The sequence below is a fragment of the Hetaerina americana genome, unplaced genomic scaffold (genome assembly GCF_022747635.1).
Source record: "Hetaerina americana unplaced genomic scaffold, ioHetAmer1.1.p SCAF_3, whole genome shotgun sequence".
Taxonomy (NCBI): Eukaryota; Metazoa; Arthropoda; class Insecta; order Odonata; family Calopterygidae; genus Hetaerina; species Hetaerina americana.
The window spans coordinates 49,036,823-49,057,135 of NW_027286874.1; the positions used below are offsets into that span (position 1 = coordinate 49,036,823).

At 38.6% G+C, this 20,313-nt stretch overlaps 1 protein-coding gene across 2 annotated transcripts in view; it reads right to left on the reverse strand.

Moving 5' to 3' along the window:
* Nucleotides 1–20,313, reverse strand: part of zormin — a 260,665-nt gene that overhangs the window by 90,086 nt on the left and 150,266 nt on the right. For both annotated transcript variants that reach the window (XM_071587298.1, XM_071587299.1), the window contains one exon: nucleotides 2,729–2,851. In XM_071587298.1, coding sequence (XP_071443399.1) covers nucleotides 2,729–2,851 — 123 coding nt within the window. The remainder of the gene's footprint in view (nucleotides 1–2,728; nucleotides 2,852–20,313) is intronic.

Sequence of the window (20,313 nt, forward strand, 5' to 3'; positions counted from 1 at the left end):
CCATCGACTGCAACACACTTATGCCAGCGCTTGATCCAATCCTCGAAACATTTTTTATATTCGGTTTTCGGTATGTCCATCAGTGCTTCCTGCGATTTTTCCATTACTTCCTCTCGGCTGCTAAAACGCGTTCCCCGTAATGGTTTTTTAACTCGATTGAACAGAAAGAAGTCACAGGGAGCCAAATCAGGTGAATTGGGTGGCTGTTGGATGGTATTTGTTGCATTTTTCGTCAAAAAATTACGAATAATGATAGCACTGTGCGACGGTGGTGCAAAATCCACGAGTTTTCTGCCCACATTTCTGGTCTCTTTCGGCGAATTGCTTCACGCAAACGTCTCATAACGCCCAAATAATACTCTTTGTTTACTGTCTGGCCTTCTGGCAAAAATTCATGATGCACTACACCGTTGTAATCCATGAAAGCCGTCAGCATTGCCTTCTTTTTTGACTGAAAACGACGTGGTTTTTTTGGTCTCGGCTCATTTGGTGAACGCCATTCACTTGCCTGATGTCTGGATTGCGTGTCGTACTCATAAACCCACGTCTCGTCTCCAGTAATGATCCTTTTGATGAATGTGGGATCGGATTCAGCCTCGCAAATCATGTCTTTTGCGACGTCAACACGGTCTCTTTTTTGCATGAAATTGAGGTCTTTTGGCACCAACTTTGCTGCTACACGACGGAAACCCAAATCATTAACCACAATGTCTTGGGCGGATCCATAGGCAATGTTCAAGTCCTCCGCTATTTCTCTGATGGTTAATTTGCGGTTATTGACCAACATTTCTTTTACTTTATCAATTTTTTCACCGACTTTCGATGTCGATGGTCTGCCACTGCGTTCATCATCTTCGATTGACTCACGACCACTTCTGAACCGCTCGTGCCACTGGTAAACGACCGTTTTTTTTAGAGAATCGATGCCGAAACGCTTCCAACATTTCCAACGTCCGTGCGCCACTAAATCCGTTTTTTACGCAAAATTTAATACAAGTTCGTTGTTGCAAATTTAAATCCATTTCTGAAATTGTAAAAAATCGCCAACACACACAGAGATAGATGTACTCTTGGCTACGTAACTTTTGCAAATGTCAAGTTATGACACTAAGATTTAAAGGGAATATCAACAACAGATGTACCAATTTAACAAAAAAAACAGAACTCAAATCGGAACGATGGGAGCGCCACACGGTGGTTATTCCGGGAACTTTTTGATCAAGGTAGTATATCACATCTACCACCGATTTGTTTAGCCCCGAATATGTAAACAATCGAACGGGTAGGTATAAAATATATTCTACAAATGTTTACAGAAAACGCAATTTAATTATTTTTCATAACATTTAATACCTCCAGCAAAGGAGATTTGTTCTCTTTCATCGAGCATACATCTTACAATAAAAAACTTTTCTGTCTCCCAAGTGAGGCCATTAAATAGTAGTTGTTTAAGTATTTGCACGCACGTTGTCCTACGATGAGCACACACTGCCCTAAAAAAATGTCCATCTCATGAGAAATTCCAGAACACAATAAATTTTTCCCAAATCATTTTTCAAGTTTGGCCCCTTAACATACTTTAAATAATTTTTGAAAAATTAAACGATCCTAACTTTTTCAGTTGATAATTAACCCGATATACAAATTTTCTCACCCGAGTGGCCAACCTGTTTTGACAAACCAAAACATAAAATAAAATAAATTTCAAAAACCTTCATCGCAGCCACACTGAGTAGTAGCAGAGTACCAGCCATGAATGGGAAGATGGGGGTGTCAGACATACGACGGTTATTCATTGAACATCGCTCTTTTAATGCCCTAGAACTTATTTAATGTATACCTTTGGGTTAAAGATTGAACTCTAGCATATCTGCAACTTATAAGAGAAGTAAAAATCAAGGATCGCAAAAGGTATGGCGGAAATGATACTCTGTCGGCATATCTTGCTGACTCCAATTTCGAACATTATTAATGACTTCATACGTCTTTTTGCTACGGTCCATAAATTATTTTATATATTTCATATTTATTAATATAAGTCCATCCTCAACCCATAATTAAACTGTGTATTTCGCTCATTCAAAAGATTTATATTAAAAATTAATTCCAAACCAGCACGTTTCAAATCTTTCAATAGGTTTCGGAGAATTGGATCGCGTGCAGCATAGAGGAGCTCGATTTGTAAAACGTTGATATGATAAGCTGAGTAGCGTATCAAAAATATTGGAGGACCTAGGCTGGGAATCCGTCACGGAGCGAAGGTTAAATTACAGATTAAATCTCTTGCATACATTGGAAGCAAGTCTCTTTAGCAGTGTTGTTGAAAATGCATTATTACCCCCATCTAACTACGGTAGGGGAGATCATTTTAATAAAATTACAGAGATCAAGTGTAGAACAGATATATTTAAAATGCCATTTTTTTCCACGAACGATAAGAGATCAGAATAATGTTGTCCGAACACGATAGGGGTAAAAATATTCGGGTCAAATTAGTCTGCTGTGCATTCACCCCCTGCCACACACCCAAGCGGTGACTTGCATGTTACTAAAAATACTTAAACTAATTTTCACTTTTTGATTAATGAGGCAGCAGGATGTGGTCACATAATTACTATAATTATGATATGATCAATTAGATAACAGAGAGGAGCTAAGATACATGCTGATTCAAAAGAATTAAGCTTTCAATGACAAGAAGCGGTTACAAATTAAGTCAATTCAGAACCTGTAGCTGCATAAGGACGTTGTCGTGAGCTTTCTGCATGGCAACTGCTTCAGCTAGGGTAGACCCCAATCTCGATGGTTCCGGCACGGCTTCAACGATTTTCAACTGGAGCCAATCTCTGCTCTGGAAAAGTGAAATGAAAAATATATATAGACATGCCACCAGACATTATTATGAAATCATTTTAAAAATAACATATAACTATGAATTTCGTAGAACTCATTCATATCACACTTCTGTTACAACATCTCTGGAATACACAAAACATGGTATCATTAATTTCAAATAATGATCATGGGTCTTCTCATTACATAATGCCGAGAGGCGTTACCAAAAATTAAATGTAACCATCTTTAAATTTGACGGTGGGATTCAAATGTTGAAAGCGAACTGTTAGTTTTCTGCTTTTCATTTATCTGGACAAAAACTATTGACAAACTTTTGCCGTTATAATACTTCTTCTATAGTCTTTCATTTATACTCATGCTTGGGATATTGATAGACGCTGACCGTTTCTACTTTTTTTAATTAATGATATACATGCATATGTAAACAATACATCCAGAGCTACTTCTGCGAGTGAAGGCGCTGAAATGTCACATTCCTCAAATTCCTTTTCTCCGAAAAGGGGGACAGTTCCTGGGCAGAGTTATTAATAATTTAGGCAATCATTAATTTTTTCACTTCAAATTTTAAACTTTCAATCGTAAGTAACAGTGTTATTGATACATTTCCATCGGGTTTTTTTTAATAATTTATTTTAAGATATTCGAGTAAAAACGTACTTGAATTTGTAAAATACTCATCATGAAAAAACGCGTTATGTAAAAAAATAAAAATCTACCTATGATATGATGGTAAGGGAATATAGATACTATCCATCCTCAAAAATGGCCAAGGAAAAATACGACTATATGCACTTCAGATATTCGATTTTACATACTACATATCTGTTATACATTGGAAGTTCAATATCACATACATATCTGATGTAGATAAATTATTATGGATCGGGGAGTGAGAAATATTTTTTCATATGGCAGCACAGGACTAAAGCCCAGCGCTGAAATATGTAAAAGACAGAGAAAATCCAGAATTTTCAAGATATAAAAAAATATTTCCGTCCTTCGAAAAGGCTTAACACAAGTATTACCCAAAGTGGAATCCTCCATACCTTCTCCTCAAAAAGCATTTAAGCCGGAGAGACTTCATTTGACCTTCACTTGACCTCAATTAAAACATGAGTTCCCGTAAATCAAAATCCACCATCTCAAAACAAAATAACGATAAGATTAAAATACAAGTGAGATGTGGTAGTGTAATGAAACTAAGATGAAGATAATGGAAGATTGGGCGTATTCTGGTAGAATGATTCGTGGCTATGCTTGAATAAAACCATTATCAGGTTTTCCTCATTTAGCCACCACTAGAAAAGCCCTTTAGCTGTTAACAAAGGATACCTGATGTAACCGTTAGTACTTCGATCCGAAGATCGGTTGATTGTAGCTGTCCATTAATTCAAATGTAATAAACAGTTCTCTTATGCCTCGCATCCCTCCCATCTTACATCTCTCAAATGATGAATTTCCGTCCCTTTGTCTGTTTCCTGCGGAAATTTCGTTTTGATTATACTCTTAACCAGTCACCTTGAGTCACGGTGTGCCGAACTCATTAGGATCTTAATTTCCGAATAAACTACCAGCGGTTTTTGCCTCTATTATTCTTCTGGATACTTCCTCATTTCTCACATCATGTTAGAATTTTAGTATTCCTATTCATGTGCAAGTTTCATCCTTGAAGACTTGATAGATTGTGTTCACGGATGTCCGAAACTCTCGTTTTTCTGCTATATTTGCAAACGACGTATGTTCATGTATTTTCCATTCCCCTTAATACCGCTCCAGCCCATTCCCTGAAAATGAATTGATGTAATAGATAAAAATGAATAAAACATAATTAAATGACTCCGCATTAAGCTGGTATGAATAATGAGTGAAAAACTCAAGTCGTAAATATAAAGGCAAGAAGAAACATGGGCCTGCGACTATATGATGTTGACAAACATTCAAGTTGTGTTTGCATTACATTCAGCTCAAGTACATTATCCTTTTTACCGGGGACACTTTCCGAGATACAAATGATTGGCGTAGAATAAGTACTTCAGGTGATTTTCCTCCTCGCGGTCGTGAACCTTTGCCCCCTCAATACTTACCTCACACTAGAGAATAGGGAGGAGAGAAAAGGAGAAATGTGGTGCCAACTGGAAGCAGGAATGGGAGAGGTGGGGCATACACCTGTCGCTACAGCAAGAAATATTTTCCTCATAAAGAAAAGGACTAGATAACAACCACTGGGATTCGACATATCTGGTGTAATCGCGTAAAGTAACAAGTTTGACGTCGACTTTTTAACTAGCGAAAATGCCTGAAAATTTTTACTGTAGCGAAAATAAAAATGTCACCAATCACGATTTGGGTCGGCCACAAATTCTCCACCCCGTTCCAAACCATGTACAAAAAATGCATCCCGAGTGGAGCAAGCGTCATCGTTTATTACCTCAAGCAACTCTTGCGTTTTGCCACAACTTCCATAAGAAGGACTTAACATTCCATTCAATCACCCAGTACATGTAATAATTAAATCACTGGTACTTTAACAGGGCTCTTTAGTGTGTAATGACTGCACGAAAAATTCGAAAGCGCTGGAAGTGATTCAAAGTTGACGGGAAAAATTTAGATTCGAGGTGTGATTCAATACTTCGTAAAGAAAGGTATGAAAGCAAAGGAAATTCATGACGACAATCAGAACACTCTGGGGGACTCTGTTCCTTCACATTCAACTATTGCCAAGTGGACAAACGATTTCAAGTTTGGCCGCGACAGCTTAGATGATGATCCGCGTAGTGGGCGGCCAAAATGTGGATCTACCTCAGAAATCATTGCAAAAGCGCATAAAATGGTCATGGAGGACGCCAACTCAAAGTGCGAGAAATCGCTGAAGCTGTCGGGATGTCATTTGAATGGGTATACCACATTTTAACGGTAGAATTGGATATGAAAAAATTATCTGCTAGATGGGTGCCGAGACTCTTGACGTTGGATCACAAACGCATCAGAAAGAACATTTTCGAACAATAATTGACCCGTTTTAAGAGCATCCAGCAAGAAGTTTTACGCCAGTTTGCGACCACAGATGAAACTTGGTCCACTACTATACTTAAGAGACAAAATAGTAGTCAAAACAATGGAAACATGTTGATTCACCACGGTCAAAGAAAGCAAAGGCAATACGGTCGGCCGGAAAGGTGACGATTTCAGTTATCTGGGATGCGAAAGGGATTCAGATAGATAATCTTCCCACTGAATAATACTACGTTAACCTCCTGGACCAACTACAGCAAGAGATACACGAAAAAAGGCCAGGTTTAGCAAGGAAGAAAGTCAACTTTTATCAAGATAATGCACGCTCTCACACAAATGCCGTTGCCATGTCCAAAACACGTGAACTAAGATACGAATCGTTGCTACACCCGCCTTATTCACCTTCTAAGAGCACCTAAGTTTTGTCTTCCACCAATTTTCTATCTCTTCCCCAAGCTCAAAATTTTCCTCAGTGGACGGAGATTCTCTTCAAATAAAGAACTAACAACCGAAGCAGATATGTACTTTGCAGACCTGAAGGCATTAAGTTTTCGAGATGGGATCAAGATATTGGAACATCGCTGGACCAAGTGCATTAGTGCACAGGGAGGCTACGTTGAAAAATAAAAATGTTTCATTGATAAGTCGTTTTTTTCCATTCCATTCTGAGAACATTTCAAATTACCCTCGTATATAGGCTTCAGAGGCAGGATTGAAAATAATGAAAAGAATAGGAATGGTTAACAAAATTCAAACCGCCCCTTCCACGTAAAAAGTTTACCAACAACAATCACTTTCTCAATTCCAATTTGTGGATTCTTACTCGATCACCTATATCATATTACGAGTATTGTTGAGTAATTTTCTTACATACGTGCGTCCGAGATCCAATCTACTGTAGAGTAAGGACTTTTATACGCCAGGACTTCTACAATATGTTCCTGGCATTTAAGTCCATATTGCCGTTATAGAAAAAATATAAACTTGCACAGGGTAAGCCCTTAGGTTAAATGTAAATACGATGGTGCCATAAAAATAAGGCATTCTATATAATATACCGATTAAATGGAAGGTTTGGACACACTCAAATATTACATTTCGCACTGACGTGTAAAATAGGTCCTTGTCACCCAAAGCCGTTTTCCACGATTTATTTTGTCCAAAATCGTCTCTTATTATCTATCCCGTGGCATCGTCCAAAATACCTTTCCTCTTCCTTCCTTTTCCCAGGCCATGCAAAACTTTTCCAAAATTTTCAACACGTTGTTTCAAGTTCCCTCATTAAAATATTTGTAATTAAATAGAATACGGCAATCTTATGCATGAAATATTTCAAACATCATTTCCACAATTCATATTAACAAATTGATAGTTAAATAATTTTTCCGTTACCTTGTCAGAATAGTTCCATCCAAGTGTTCACCGTCGTGCACCAGTTAGATTTCCTAATTGAGCCCTGAATCTTGTTTGGTCCCTAAGGTCGTCGCGGGCTACCTTATGATTAAAAGTATTCAGCAGCATTCTCTTTCCCCATTGTTTATTAATGTAAATTAACGCATAATATAAGCATGCATGCTTGAGAGAATCTCCAACATTTTTCCAACGTTTACGATTTAAACACATGAATTCTACTAATTTTAAATTTCATGTTTAAAAAAATGATTCTAGTATGCAAGTCAACCATTAAAAGGGAGAGGTCATATTGGCGTCACCCAAAGAGGCTGAAATTTCGGCAACTTTAACTGCAAATATCCAACAATAGGTAGGCGGCAGCGAAGAGCGTCTATTTTGCATCCAGGGCATAAACGTACAGCGAGAATATGAGAAGAAATTGGTTTTCTTCTCACAAATATTTTCAGATTGAAGGCAGGCATGAAAGCAAAATTATCCACTGAATGTTTTGCTTTTGTCTCTCGAATAATTCACATGGATGGTACCTTTCAAAGTTCATCATAATATGGGACAGCTAGTAATGTGTTACGTGTACATATCGGCAGAAGCAGCTACCTATACTTAAAGAGGTTTTCGTAATAATTTCATTTACTCAGAGATAGGTTAGAGCGACATCCGATTTGATATAATCAATTATGGACTAAATTCTTTTACAAGTTCCTTTGTTTTGAATATATCTTTTCAAGACTAATGTTTTTATTCATGACTTACTAGACTCTTGGAGAAAATATAATTATTATTTAGTTTATATTCTCGATAAAGCACGCTTTATTAATACTACCTTTTGTGTCGAGGGCGATCGCTTAAATTTATTTTATTTTATTTACTGATTTCATGGGTTAACTTTCATTTAATTTTGTTACAAAATCATTTGACTTTATCGGTGCAGAAAAGTTAAGCACACTTTCACTGCCATCAGAGACCTATTGTGGAATTGTTCAAACCTTCTCCGATAGTACTATCCTGTTCCATTAGGAATATATTTCTCCGATCGAATAAATTTTCTGGAAACACGGAAATATATTAAAATCAAAGAAAAAGTCCAATAGAAATGTTGGGAGGAAAAGGCTTAATCAAACGCTAAACGCAAGTGCTGAAATTTCATTCACTATAAGCCCCAACTAAAAAAAATCAGTCCAATTCACCATCGATTCAGTTCAATATAGCTATAAGAAACGAAAATCTAGATTGATATATTTTTATACCATTGAATCTTTCAAAATTATCTAAATCTAATCTTTTATTTTATCCTAGTTTAATAAAGAATTTGAAGATCCTTGAACATCCTGACATATTCAGCGGGGATATCTACCGCAAGAGTAACGAAATTTCGAACATTAATCGAAGACGCTAAATTTGCCAAAAACGGGGTGTCCGCTCATAAAGAAGAATGGCATTCTCGGGTTTTCCAAGATTGTTATAACTTTCCCGGATTTAAGAAATGCCATACAACACAATCAGAGATATTCAACACTTACCGAATATACAGAATAGAGATTAAATAATAAAATGATCTATTCATCAACCACATGGTCGGTTACTGAGTGATACGAAGCCTGTGAATGACAAGTATCGTTTCCCCGTTTTCATGAATATTCCACGAAGTCTTGCATCTGCGAGGAATTAGTGATATGCGCCTCTCAAAAAAATAAGTCCAGTTCGAAAGCAGGTCCTATTTTATTCTTTGCTCTTTAAGCCGTGAACATAGATGGTTATGCTATCCAGTACTAATCCCGACGGCGTGTGAAATTCACACCTGAGGGTAGGGGGGCCAGTTTCTTTCTCTGTGCCGGTTATGGTTTCCCATGAAGATCTGGTATACAAAAAAATCACATAACTAGGGTGGAGCTAAAGTGCCCAGAGAGCCTAGCCCGGGAACCGAACCCGGGCTCTCCGGTCAGTAGTCCAACACTACCCCTGAACTGCCGCGACCCACTTGCCAAATCCAAAACATCGTTATTGTTATTTCTATCAAAAGAGGTGCCTCATTAGTCACTTATTCCTAAAACAGTCAGCATTGAGCTGAAACACGCTGCATTATAATAACATACGAGACGTCTCGCCCTCCAGGAGAAGAAAATAACGCTAGCAGACAAAATGTGTGCGAAAGGTGATGAAAAGATGAAACAGTGACATATATGAGGTGCTTGCGTTTCCCATGAACCAAGGAGCCCGTAAAATATTAACTGTTTTAGCTGTAACTGCTTCATTCACTCGCCTGCTAACCGTAGACTAAGGGCCAGAAGGGGATACCCATGAGGATCTGAGTCACCACTGTCACCTGCCCTCCCCGCTCACTGTAGATTAGACAATGCGGTGCCGAATTTCCTGATAAAAACACTCCACGGGCGGTTGTAGCTATGATGGGAAGCTGCTGTCAGTATTTCGGCGCTGGTCGGAGAACTCACAGAAACCTTTCACGAAAGGAGTGAAAGTGTGAACATAAGGATACGTATGCTATGAGGCGTGACGAAGGACAGGTGAAACTCGAGAGAAGAGACTTGAATCCAATGAAACTCGATTAGGACAAACGAGTGGTGGAAAACACCAAAAGTGAAGTTGTCTTAAATTTGAACCTTTCTGTGAGGAGAGAATTAAAATTTATTTTCCCTTCGGAGTGATTATATTCCTCTGATTATTATTTGACTTCTTAGGGGTATGATACCCGAACAAGAGACCCATAGTTCTCTAATCTGGACGACAAAAACGGTAACACCTCACTCGTTACTTAGATACAGCTGCAATAAACCCTCATTAAACGAGTTAATTCTGTGAATATGAAATACGTGCATGTGTAAGACAATTTATTCGCCACGAAATCCTACAGTTTCCCTTCAATATTCCCCGCATTATTGATTGATCAGTAGCAAGGAATCTATGACTACGATCAGAAATATAATAATTGTCTCCACTTAAGAGTTTATCATTAAAGCCACTTGAAAGTAATAAATGCTACTTATCTTTTGGAGTTTTTTACTTATCTTTTCTAATTTACTTATCTATTGGATTTTACTGTATTTTTATACATGCCGAAGCCACAATAGGTGGAGTGGTAGCCCAGTGGAAAGGGCATCTGGCTACTGAATACCGCCCCTGAATCCGACCATTTGGGGTCCGCGTGGTTTTCTTTGAACAACCTCAGCTAAACACAATCTAGTATATGTGGATTTCTGTGCATCGAAATTTTCTGAGAGATCTGAGGTAGGACAGAGAAAGGAGATGAGTTCGGGCTGAAGAATATAAAAATGTACGCTCAAAGCTGCATGCAAGAAATTTGAAATCTCACAGCACGGCATTAAAGAGATTCTATAGGTTTGAAGCGCGTAATCACATATTCCCACGTTAATATTAAAAGTCCCGGGTTTTTCCCGGATGGGTAAAGGCCGATACTGCAAAAGAAAGAAATCCCTATTGGCAATGTCACATTCCTGAAATTATCAACAATTGTAATATAGGTTTTTCAGCATCTGCACACTTCCAAGAATAATAGCAGAATCTCAAAGAAAGATTTCAAAAGATCGAAATGATTTCATTGGTCGGAAAACTGACAGTTGATCTTAATTACTGGTGGTGCTCCGGCTTAAGTGCAGCTCCGATCTTACTGAAATTAGCTGTGCATGTTCTCATGTGTAAGTCGCGCATATTTCTGCCTTCTTGGAAATATCCATGGCGCTTAATTCCTTTACCGGGAAGTCGACTTACAGAAATGAGTGAACGCTTAATATTTAATTGTTGTTATAAATACTAATCGTTAGCAAGAGTTCCTCCTCTAAACATAGTCTCAGCGCCAATACGAATTTGCATACACAGCTCCCATAGTCAATTAAAGAATTTTCAGTCAAGGCGTTACTTGGTTTTTTCTGTTCGTAAGCTTCATCTATATCTAAAATCGCGCTCATTTGGATCTTGAGTTCATAGTAGTTTCTGTGTTGAGGTACTAACTCAATTTTACAAATTTTGAACGACACTTCCGTGTGCAAAGCAATATTCTTCGCTAAAACGGCTACTTCATTTCAGTGCATTCCTTTAGAGAGAATTCAAGTTGAACAAATATACTTTATCTACACTCACCCAGAAGGATTGCCTGTGATTGGAGCTCGCTAAATGTTGGTTAAGTAGGTGCGCTCTCTCAAATAAAACTACCGTTACGTCATTTGTAGAACACCAGTTTAGAGTTCGGAAGGCAGGTAGCAACTCAGGAATGGATGTAGTATGCAAATTACTTTATCATGAATTATGTGAAGTGATGGAACTTTTATTCTGACTCTGGGATAATGTAGCTTGGCTTTTTCAGCTTATCGTTGGGTCAAATAGAAAAAGTCACCGTGCATGTTGTACCGGTCGTATTATACCAACTTCGTCACTCTGCACAAAAAGAACCCTGGAGTACAGGGTTCGTCCGGAAAATAAGTGTACTGACTACTGATTTTTTCCCGCCGCTCCAGGCGCGCCCAGCACCGCTCTGACGGGCTGCGATTGGAGGGGGGTATGTTGGCAAGCGACGCTGAAAAAGGCAGTCGGCTCTGAGCTGTGGTGTAGTGAGGAGCTCTGTTAACGCGAACCTCCACGCTCGACCCACGTCACGGAACGCGATGCCGAAGTTTTTGGAGCAGCGTTATTCCATCAAATTTGCGGTAAAGCTTGGGAAATCGTCTACCGAAACTGTCGGTATGATTAACCAGGCTCACGGGGAGTCAGCCATGTCCAGAAACATGATCTTTCGGTGGCACAAGATGTTCGTGGAGGGCAGAGAAGAGGTCGACGACGAGTCTTCGAGAGATTCCCGATGATGCCTTCGCGGGAGCGTTCCAGGACTGGGAACGCCGCTGGACCAAGTGCATCGACTCACAAGGGTCCTATTTTGAGGAATATTAGCTTAAGATATGTAAAAGTGCAATACATTTTTTTCCTGAGCTCAGTACACTTATTTTCCGGACGAACCCTGTATTAAATGATATATATAATCTCCTCTGAAACAAAGTTCATAAATACTACACCAGCAAGGAATCCTCATCAACATGACAAATTTGTTACAATAAAGTCAACACCACTTACATGTTAATCATACTCTGCTGAATAACATATGAAGAGATATTCATGACATACATGATTATAATTGACACAAATCGGCAGAATGGAAAATCTGGAGTCTCTCCAGCTGGTAGTTCTACAGGAAATGACCCAAAGCACGTGCGCAACAAACGACTTAAAGAGGTTTTCTAGATGAAGTGTGTGACACCAAAGATGCCGACGCTGCCAATTTATAGAACCTCCTAGTCGAGCAGTTTATTTCCATTCAAGTCACACAATAGATTCCGGCACGATGCTTCTGGCTGCTCGGGTGAAAGGTTATCGTTTTGGATGGGCGCCTTTAATAAGTGACGTCGTCCGGGTGATATTATCTCGAAATACTCTCCTAAATGAAATCATAGGAAGTAGGTGTCTACAGTACCCACCCCAAAAGAATCTAACCCTGCATGTATGGGTTCAAACAGATTTCAAACATATTTCCAGCTTTCACTTATCATACGCATATAAAATACATAGAGAAAGAGAATGATTTAAAAGACATACTCAGCAATTCTCAGCACAAGACTACAAAATGGCATGCATAGCTTTGAATCTGCGTGTCAAAGAAGATAAGAAATAACTTGTTACCAAGCCCCACGGGATTCCAAAAATCCGAAGAATAATGCATATTAATGCAATTATTACATCCTATACCTAGCATCTAGGATGCCTATTTATCGCAAAGATTTAAGTAATTAGCAACTACGGATAAAATAATACGTTAATTTTCTTTTAAATATCCAAGGACGGACAACTTTTAAATATTATATTGAAAAATTAAATTTAAATTTAAAAAGAAAACGAAACTATAATTTCGAAAGCAGTGAAGGTATCACTAATAGTGGCAGAGAGATGATTAGATAACGAAGTTCACACAACATTATGTGAACATCAGTAAGGGTTTAAAAAGAGTATAGAGCCAAACTATAAAGATGACTGTTGTAAAAATGAAGAAAGAATACATACATTGTAGATTCTGAGAAGGGGTGTCGATAAAATGGAGTAAATTGGTGACATATCTACTTCGAAATCTTTGAAGGAATCAGTCAGCGTAATAACACTCGCATTTTTATCTAAAAGTAACTGAGAATAGGGATAGCAGTAATTGGATAATGCATTACAGGACCAAATTGAAGCATAAACTAATGACACGATGATTAATCGCAACAAAACGAGACTGATAACATTATCTAAAAGGATAATAATGCATTATAAGAGGGAATATGGAGATTGTTTTAGAGGAAAGAAAGTCTCCAGCTAAATTTTAAATTTCAATATTATATTTTTAACTGCTAAAAATGCTTCAAATAATTACACATTTTATTTTTCAAATAGTATTAATGTAGCCCCTTCTAACTTTAAATTTTGATCAACTAGGTATCATATTCAAATACTTTCTTTTTTCCACCGACAAAAAACTTTTACATTAAAATACTGCCATGTTTTTGAAAATGAAATTGTAATGTATTATTCATCAAATTCACGTGCAACGTGTCTTTCCCGGTTATCTTTGACGATAGATGGCATTTTCGGTAAATTATAAACGAAAAGATGTAATTGAATCTTCCAAATTTATTTTATTTTTTAAATAAATGTAAGCATTTCATAAATAGAAGAAGCCTTTGGAAAAGACAAATACACGCAAAGATATGAGAGGAAATAGAATTCACATGATGAAATAATATAAATTATTTTTCAACGGACCCCTTGTCAGTAATTTAAAACATTTACGCTAATTTTCTCAAAGCGAATTATGAACGCCGAGTAAATTAGTAAACCAAATATAAATAATGGTATTCACTGAAATAAAGGAAGCAATAAGGCCAAAAAAATATAGACAAATAAAATAAAAGGGGTATCGCGGTCATCAACGTGGAACGATTTTCTAAGCGACTTTTAGTGTCGCTTGGAGATGTTTATTGGGGTGGCATTGATAAAAAGACCATCAAATCCTTTTTCTTTCTAAATTAAAAATTATTTATGCAAAGAGTAAACGGGGCGACAGGGCCAAATATTTACATAATCAAAGCACGTCAGATGTCATTAGGGAAATGAGATGGAAGCATGATGGTATTTCTAGGTAATGCTCTCAGAGAAAATATACACTTGAGCGACAGGGTGGAGTACAAGAGGATTAGGGTGTGTACAGATACATCCAAGGTGACGGATGGAATAGCATAATTAAACAATTAACGAATTAAAACAAACATTTAGGTAAGTACACTACATTCAAATCAGACACCAATTTATTAATTTCGAAAATGGCTCCCTATATGGCTACAGAGGGGAAAAGTGTATTCTCCGAACACGGATGCATTACGGAGAGCATTCTTCACTTACCATAGACTGTACACAAACATGAGGAATCAAAATAGACAAAAATGAGTTTTGGTAAAAATAAATATGGGAAAGGTGAAACGTGATAAAAAAAGTGAATCAAAAAGTCAGCTATCACATCAGGCACTATTTTTTAAAACTTATACGAACAGTTTAAATCAAGTTAAAAGATAAATACCGCTGAGTTAGGTACGTAAATCTCGTACATCGAAGAAATGGAAAAGTTTTGGCAACCCTGTGAAACTGGTGTCTGAATTAGCGAGCGGAAAAGGGGACTGGTCAAATTCTCGCCCAGGATGGCATCATTCCATTCCGCTCAATTCATTCTGCAATTGAAATTGCTCTATTCCAATGGCAGGTAGAATCAGCCAGCATCATATTCCAATTCTCCATCCTGCTATAAAATTACTCACCTACTTCGAGAAGTGACCTCTGAAATCCAAACATCCAGCTACATGCCACTTTCACCAAAACCAACTTCTGCGAGCCATCTACTTCAAGGTTCTAAATTTCCTTACCTTTCTTAAACTTAAATTTTACATGGTAAAGCGCCATGCTACTCGCTATATATTCCACGGCTGAACTTTACTAGCCAAAGAAGACTACTGGTTATTATATTATAGATTTATATGATAAACCGGTATATTTTCTTTCTACGAGTGAATTGTGCAGTAGTAGTTTTTAGGGGAGGCGACCGAGGTTATTTCCGCCATTAGGGATGGGTGGTAAAGGAGGAAGGGTGGAGAGAAACCGATTATTAACCTACATTTACGTCATGTTTCGTTATGAGTAGGAATTATTAGCCTACTCTTAACGAAAGGCGCCAAGGAGTCCACAGCTTAACGTCCCGCCCGACTGACAGCGTATCCACTCAAAGTTCTCTCCACAAAGCATCTCAAGTAGGAATCGGGATTACACTGAAAAATATTCAGCCGTCTCTGGAATTCGAACCCGGGCTCTCTGTTACGCCATTATGTTATCCACCGCATCATTCCGATTCCCCGAGTAAATTGTGAACAACTACTACTATCTTCCCAAAAGAGCCTTACGGTCTTCAATAATTTTTATTCGCGAACAATGCTTAGTGGGTAATACTGCCGGACCATCGCGTTAGGATGACTTGAGCCTAGTAAGAGTGTCTTAGAGGAGATATAGAAAAAGTGACGACAGCCACACGGTCTCGCAGTGGCTTGCAGGGTAAAATACCTCGTGGATTGATGGGGATTTTCGTAAATCTTGGGTCTGCTCTCTAAAATTTCAACTCCTTTGAATAGGTACCCTTTTTTTCTGTCAACTACGCTAAGTTCTTCAACAATTTTAGGCTCAGAAAAATCTATGACGAGCAAAACATCAAAATCAGGAAACAAATGATTATCTACAATTTTAATCTTTCATTTCAGAAATGACTGTTTCCCTGGCGGTAATTCCACTTTCAATTTCACCGCAACCAACATTCGGGAACCTATTAATCGTAGTTGCACTTTTTTGCAGAAATAGTAGGTTAAGGAGTAAGAAACAGATTCGTGGTTGGTGGAGATTGGTCACTTGGGATAAGAACCAAATCAAGAATACCGCTCCTCTCTAGAATCTGAAATAAGTTTAATCTGGATACATTGTCCACTTTCGTTGGCTTTTTATTGCTCTCTCAACAAGATACAAACATAAAATATAAGTTCCAGATCACCGAGGCATTCAAATGACCCGAGATCGTCCGATTGTGCTAACTTATTATAACAAGTAACATTCATTCACACACCGAACTCCGTAAATGCAACCTCCAGTAACCTGGAGCTCAAATTAAACACTTACATGGAATGCGCTTGCGTTACATTTGTTAAATTAAAAGGTTATTATGAGGTCTTGCAGGGACGAGTAAATATTAAATAATGATCTTCAAATGCTTTCAGTCCATTCTATCACCAAATACGTAAATAAAGCAATAACTATTATAAACATTTTATGTATATATTTGTAAAATGAAAAAGGCAGTGATATTATAATTGTCTTCGTCGGACCTAAGCCTCTTGAATACACGAAAAATGATATTTTGTTTCTTTCCAAGGGAGATATGTACGAAAATTTCAATATTAAATACAATTTCAATTATACTCATGAATGATAAACGAAAATATTTAAATGAAGAATTATCATCCAAATTTACATAATCCCAAAGAAAATAAGTTGGAAGACTCCTATTGCTGAGGATACATGCATATATGGACGTGTATAATGTTAATATATATATATATATATATATATATATATATATATATATATATATATATATATATATATATATATATATATATATATATATATATGGTAAGTTTATATGGCACCAAAATATTTGATTAAAACCTCCTTCTTGCCAACAAAAAAAAGAAATCACACTGAAAAATTGACCCCATTGGTCGACGGCTTGTTTCGGTGACATTCACTAAAACAGCCAAATAACCAAAATATACCCCCCCAACAGTATACATAAACACAACCTTTTAGTAAAATATTTCTCCAGCTCCCATTACCTTATGGTATACACAAGTATCTATTGAATAAAAACACATATCACCAGGATTACCCCACAATCTTCACAATTACCAGCAAGAAGCCATAAAAATATAAAAACAATTATTAAGAGCAAGAACTGATAATATATAGGTCTTGTCTTCCTTTTTCGTTTGGGCAGAGAGCTTCGGCATGAGTGTAAGATCTATCTCTTAAGGGAAAAATAAAGCTATCACAAAGGTTCACACTAAACATTTCATCGTGGAGTAGGCAGTATACATAGAACATACACCGACTAGGGTGCACATTATGGACGGAAGTATAAATTAAAAATAAATTTAATTATCGTAGTACTACTATTTTCAAAACAAATGAAACTTGTGGCCTCACCACAACGGCAATTGAATACTAGTGAGCTGCAAACACTTGCTCAGCTAGCTATTCTCTTTCCATATCATAAGAAATTTCTAAGTAAAATACTGGAAGCACAACTAATTTTGGATCAACCGGTGAGACTTTTTTAAAGAACGATTTACCTCGAACTTAGTTTTGGCGTTTGATTTAACAAAATAAAATTCGCAAAAATAGTCATCGATGAGGCTAATTATTATATAACATGATCACATTACAGATTCAAAATAAAATCTCTATCACAATCATTATACTATAAGTCAACCACAAAAATAGGCAAATTGTGGGGAACAAAACTTTAAATTCAAAATTACTAGTATATAAATTTCATTTTCCTCAGAACGTGATGACTTAGCCTAGTTAAAAAATAAAAATATTGAAACCAAACGTTGATATAATATATGCATTACAAAAATGCGGTGCATTTCACTAAAACTCCAACACATCACGGGGAGAAAGCACAATTTTTTTCACTCAATCGATAACAATGGCATGGCAGTGACATCTCTCACTTTAAAAAAATATTGGCAATATCTGGCAGTATCACAAAAAATGTGGAATCACAAAAACGGTCGAAACCCTCACGAGAAACCAATCGAGAATCGACTTGGGTGCAACACGATGCATTTTAATGGCAGACTGCGGGCGCCGACAACACTACTTTCCTGGTGGAAAAGTAATGCTCCCCTGGGGGGGGGGCATTACATTTCCACCAGGAAGACTCGGTCGCTATTTTGGGGCGAAGGAATATCTCTTCAGCATGGGCCGACGAGGAGAGAGGTCCGCGGCGTGCGATCGGGTTAGCCACACGGGAAAGAGCGCACTTGACGGTCAAGTGCGGCCGTGCTCCTGCTGCAACCTCGTCGCCGCCGCCCCTTGACACAACCGTTTCCAGTCAGCCGTCATCCGTGGTGGCGCCGTCAGCGATGCGTCTCTCGTCCCGCAACAACCACCCTCCTCCGACTCTTCTTCCTCCGGGTTACTGCCAGAGGAGGCCGAAGACGACGCCTCGGCGTCCGTCGAGCCGCTGGCGACGGGAGACCCCACGCTTGCTCCTCCGTCATCGTCAACACCACCACATCCTCCTCCCACTCCGACACGGTTGGATCCCTAATGATGTGCACACGATCATTGTGGTGTAGATAGGGTACCGCTTTCTCAGCATCGCCCCCGTGCTCCCTCTTTACCCGCTTCCCCTTCGCCCGCCATCCCAAAGGTTTATTGTCGAGGGAACCAACAAATGAAAACATCTTCCCCTCACCCCCTGCCTACCCAACCAAATATAATTACAGTTTTGGAGTTGAATTCAACTGGGGCGATGAAAAATTGCGGGAGGATTCATTCATTCACGGGCTCCATTTCCCATCCGTAAGCCCACCCATGCGATCTTGGTCGCAGAGGTGGGAGGTCTCGACAACCGCTCGTTACGGGAGTAGCGGAGGAATGAGGGAGAGAGAGAGTCGAGAAGAGGTGCATCCTTATCACCCGCAGACCGTAAGCCGGAAGAGGTGCCGTAACTGAGAAGGGATAAGACGGAGAGGAACGAGGGTTGAAGGGCGGCAGGGGCTGACACGGAGCGTGGCGTCAGAGTCAAGGGGGGAGCGCCGGGCCTCTCGTTCAATATTGACATCATGATGTTTCGGGCCCTTAATTTTTTTAAACAAAGCTCTGTAAAGGGCACGAATAAATAAACTAATACTAACAGTTTACGCGCAAGGCTGAATTTAATAAAAAGAAATATCCATAAATTCCAGCAACATTCCATAAAAATCCCGGTTCGCTGTACTTTTTGTAAAGTTAAATTTTCAAGAAAACAAATGTAGAAGAAGAGGCCAACGCTGAAGACAAAGGAAGGTAGTTGCAGTCATATTTTGTCAGTCGAGGAAACCCCATGATATTTGTGTGTCCACTCAGGCAATCAAAGACAAGACCGCATCATTTAAAACTCAGTTATTACATTCATTTTCTCTCTTAAATATATTTCCGGAAGTAGACCCTTGTCCTTGATTGACCAAGGTAGCCATAAACTTCAACGAAGTATTACTCGGCAGACAAAATGCAGTGTGCATTGTAAGTCTGTACCCATGGATAAAATGAGAAAAATGCATTCTTATCCTTCAATACTCAAATTTATTTTTTTATTAACACAGAAATCCGTTACGGAACACATTCATTTTAGTTACCACCTGAAAAATTCAAAAGGCTATATAAGGCTTTCATTATAATTATAAGAAAATGCCGCACACATTTCCCAAGGGTACAGACTTGTCTCACACCCGCGGGAGGGTAGCTCCGGCTTCCGCCGCCCACCGCACCCATTGAGAGAGAACCCAAAAAACGCAAGTCTTAGGCATTGGATCGGAAATGGAAAAATGAAAGAATATGGGAGTAATCGGAGGTTTTAGCATGAGCATTCGTTGAAACGAAGACCACGCGATTGCACATGGAAAAACAGGCAACGCTCACGAATTGACAATGGAAGGCAGGCGCCCACCGCCACCAAAACCACCACCAACAAGGGTCACAAGCCGCCACCACCAAACCAAGAACCAACTGGGCGACCGACCGCCCAGACCGCATTACCAACCGAGTGTTCATGCATACCATGTCCAGCACCTCCGCTACATACCAGGCCTACGACGGCCGGATAAGTGCTCTTGGAGGAGGAAT